The 4,099-nt window shown below is 37.0% G+C and overlaps 1 protein-coding gene across 1 annotated transcript in view; it reads left to right on the top strand.

Annotated features, from left to right (window-relative positions):
* Nucleotides 1-3,802: 3,802 nt before the first annotated feature.
* Nucleotides 3,803-4,099, top strand: part of LOC113229141 (organic cation transporter protein-like) — a 19,290-nt gene continuing 18,993 nt past the window's right edge. The window contains exon 1 of the mRNA XM_026462647.1: nucleotides 3,803-4,054. Within this exon, the coding sequence (XP_026318432.1) occupies nucleotides 3,891-4,054 (164 nt within the window). The 5' untranslated portion in view covers nucleotides 3,803-3,890. The remainder of the gene's footprint in view (nucleotides 4,055-4,099) is intronic.

Raw genomic sequence — 4,099 nt, 5'->3', positions numbered from 1 at the left:
AAAACTTATTAAAATAATGCTAAATTGACGTCTTCCTCATAAAAAAATTTAATAACACAAAAAACATTGATTGTTTTTAAATCTTCCACAAGACTGTGTACGGTACCGGTGCGTACATGATGCTCACGAATATGGCAAGTGCTTACAAAATGTTGGCTGTTTATAGCGGAAACCACCGTCCCAATTGAATAATGTTGATTTGTTAATGATAACTGACTAATACAGGGTGTAACTTAAAATGTGCAATACTTTGGAGTATGAGAATATCCATAACACTGAATAACATGACTTTGTAAAGTTTGTCAAGTTTTTGGCAACTGTCATGCTATTGCACAATAGTTAGTAGCAGTAGAGGTCCTTGTGAAAGAGTTCGTCCAGGGAAGTACTGCCACCACCATTTCTGCCCTCAAGTGAGCGTTATTGCGTTCCGGTTTTGAAGGGCAATAGTGCTGGTAAAATTACAGACACACGGGACTTGTCAACTTATGTCTCAGATTAAAGAGTTCAGTGGTAGAGTCCGTCAGATATTTTGCTGTTTAAAGCTCCGAGTGGCACTGTAATTGTTACAGTGTCACTCGGAGCTGCAGCTGTGGCACCCACTGCACTCTTCAGATCATTACAACACAAATTGAATTAAAAAATAATAAACTACGGCTAAAAAAACCTTCTTATAAATACTGTTTATTGTCACGTTCATATGCTACGGGAGCTTTATTGCACATTATGTATAAAGTATATTGTTATAAAACAAGTGTTTAAACAGTGAGCATTGTGAGTGACTTGACTCGTAATGCTCATTGTTGCCCGATGTTATGCGACATGGGAAATTCCGTTTTTTTTAATACTTTCGATCGAAATTCTTCATTGGGCTCTGTTCTATGCCATAATATAAGGGCGCCTTTAAGTTACACGCTTATAAAAGCATTGCAGTAGCGCGACTATGGTGCGGCTGCGGCGCATCTGTAGCGATTCAGTAATTTTTAGTTCACTAATAAAATTGTGACTGTAAAAGTGGCGCGCGCGTGTCACGAAACTGGCGCTGCAAATGCGCTTCTAAATTTGTTTATGATACTAAGTGACGGGACGAACAAGTCGTGCGCCTGTTGGTAAGCGACGTGCCTGTCCATAACGGTACCGCTCACAGCTTTAAATCGCAAATATCTGAACCTGCCACTGTTATGAACTGCAACAGCGCTTCTAAAAATTTTTTTATGAAAGCAAATGACGGGACGCACAATTCGTGCACCTGGGGGTAAGCAACACGCCTGTCCATAATAGCTGCAGTGCCATTCAGAACTTTAAATCATAAAGATCTGAGAGCACTGATACTGCCCCGTCACCCTGAGACACAAGTTGACAAGTCCCATGTACCAGTAACTTCACCAGCACCCTTACCTTTTAACACAGAAATAGTATTGCATGAAAATAAGTAGTAGGTTGTAGCACTAGAGTGGTGATACTGCAGCGCTTGTATAAGCGTCTAATTTGAAGGCGCTCTAACTGCACCTTTATTTCACACCCTATATACCTACTTAGTATACAACAGAAGGGCTAGCACGATAAGGCGCGACTTGCACGAGAGCGTCATAAAGCACGAGATCTCTATGCGAGAATAACAATATCTCATGCTTTATGTCGCTCTCACGCTAGTCGCGCCCTATCGTGCTAACCCTACAGACATTTCAATGGAGTGCTACATTGTGTGACTTGTGCGTTTATTAAGTGCAATTATTGGGTAAATAGAACAACACCCACATTAACCATACATATTATATGAATATTAAAGAGAAAAATATGAACGAAAATAATCATTCGCGACCTTGGTGTAACAAGCTCACATCTCAAAAATTACAACTTTTCAGTAGAGAGATTTAAGGATTCGAAATAAATCGTTAATTTTTAAATACTTAAATAGGAGAGTTATTAAATTTCATACACAGTGTTTTTTTTTTAATCGGGACAGTACGGGGAAATCCGAAACTATAGGACATACAGGGACACTGTCTTAGGAACCATGAAGTCTTTTTTTGTGATAACAATTTTGGCATTGTAATTTTTTTTTAGTCAAGAGTGAGTTGTCCACAAAAATAAATAAAATTGAATACTATTTTTTAATGCTGATTATCTCATTTTCGTCTAAGGATCATTTCATTGTATTTGAAGAAAAAATCGGGACAGCAGAAATTAATTTGTTACACGATAAGATTTACTTTACTCGATCATATAGAATCCTGAAAACAAAATAAAATTCTAAAACTAATTAGTTAAGACTAAGATAATCTAACTTTGCATATTTTTTGTACACTACACGCCAGTCCATAACAGTTGTAATGCCACTCAGAGCTTGAAATCTCAAAGATCTGAGAAGCACCACCAATGCACCCGTCACCCTGAGACATAAGTTGAAAAGCCCCACGTGCCCGTAATTTCACCACTGCCCTTCGCAGTATTTCCCTGGACGAACTCTTTCACAATGACCTCTATTGCAACTAATTTTGATAATATTTCTCATTAAGTACTATAGAGAAACAGCTAAATATTGGTTTTCAACTGAAACCCTATAGTTATTAAATTCACATTTATCCCAAAATTCCGCTGCCCCGTCAGTCGCCATCGGCCTTTGTCAAATTTTCTCCGCCTATTCTTATTTTATTCGTATTAACAAATTGTCAGCGCGGGAGTTGCGGGACGCGAGGTCTGGTCCCCCACAGCTACTGTTGGGTAATTTTCCGAAAAATTTCAAATAGTGTAAACTTTGAGGGAAAAATTTGCGAAAAATTTGAAAATTATAATTTCAAAGGCTCATATTATGTTCTACGTTTAGAAATATTATCTTTTGAAATTTTATTTGGCGTGAAGTATAAAATAAACTTGCGTAGCTAAAGGCCACCTAGAAGAAAAACGAATTTTAAATGATTTCACAACAGCGAAAAAACTTCCAATAACCAAACCACCACCACCCCTTGTTGGCTCCGTCGTTTTCGTTCAGTAACTTCAACTTTTGACAGGTGTCAACGTCAAATGCGGAAAAATGAAGGAGAAATATTGGAAAAAGTCTGGAAAAATATTTATTTTTCTGAAAAATATGATTTGTTATAAAATTAATACAAAGATCGATTAGAAAAAATTCCTTCGATCCGGCCGGATTCGAACCGACATCTCCAAGCAAACCATGCCAGACGCTATGCCAACTAAGCCACTGAACGAACCAGCGGACCTCACGAATTTTCTACGGCTAAAAAGTCGTTGAAAAACCAAATACAAAGATCCGACAACAACAACATAGAAAAATTCATGAGTTCGGCAGGCTCGTTCCGCGCGTATTCTTCGTATCGAAGGATTTTTTCTAAATGTTCGATCTTTGTATTAATAATTATAAAAAACTAGTGGAGTAATTTCACAAAAATATATGAATAATCAATTCAATAAAAAATTTATCAAAATATCATGTGTTCAAAAATGGATTTTTTTCTATGACGCAACACTGGGTGTTCGACACCTCTGGCCGAAGCAGGCCTTGAAATATGTCGCATTAAAATTCCTATTCTACTCGTGTTTGTATTACTTCTCGTCTTCACTAATGGATCAATCAATAAATACAAATGCCCTTGACCACAGATGATTAATTATAAGTAATTTAAAAGTGAAGACAGATAATTACGTTCTTACATCTGTCTCGGCCAGTTCTGTGACAATGATTTGATACTATAGTTTTGCGCCATTTCAAATTACAATTTAAAATTTATATTACGTCGTTTTTAGTTTAAAATAAAATTAAAGTATAAATAAACCCTACTGCCCGGTTCTGCCGTCAGTGATTTCAACCGCAGATTTGTTTTTTATCAACAGGTTAAGTATCAACGTAGCTACAAAGCACTATAATAAATATCATGAAAAAAGGGTCTGATAAGAAGAAACCATGTGATGTATCAGAAGTGTTCGAGAGTTTAGGAAAATACCATGCGGTGCAATACTTCCTGGCTTGTTTACCCTCGATGTTTGTCACTATGATAAACATTAATTTCGTCTTTGTAGCTGGGGATTTGGACTTTCGGTGAGTTACTTTCGATATCCATCTTTACTCTGAGTAATGAGAGGT

This window comes from Hyposmocoma kahamanoa, unplaced genomic scaffold (genome assembly GCF_003589595.1).
Source record: "Hyposmocoma kahamanoa isolate Upper Pololo Valley unplaced genomic scaffold, ASM358959v1 279, whole genome shotgun sequence".
NCBI classification, from domain to species: Eukaryota; Metazoa; Arthropoda; class Insecta; order Lepidoptera; family Cosmopterigidae; genus Hyposmocoma; species Hyposmocoma kahamanoa.
The sequence above is the reverse complement of the archived record's forward strand: the minus strand, read 5'-3'. Positions and strand labels throughout refer to the sequence as shown.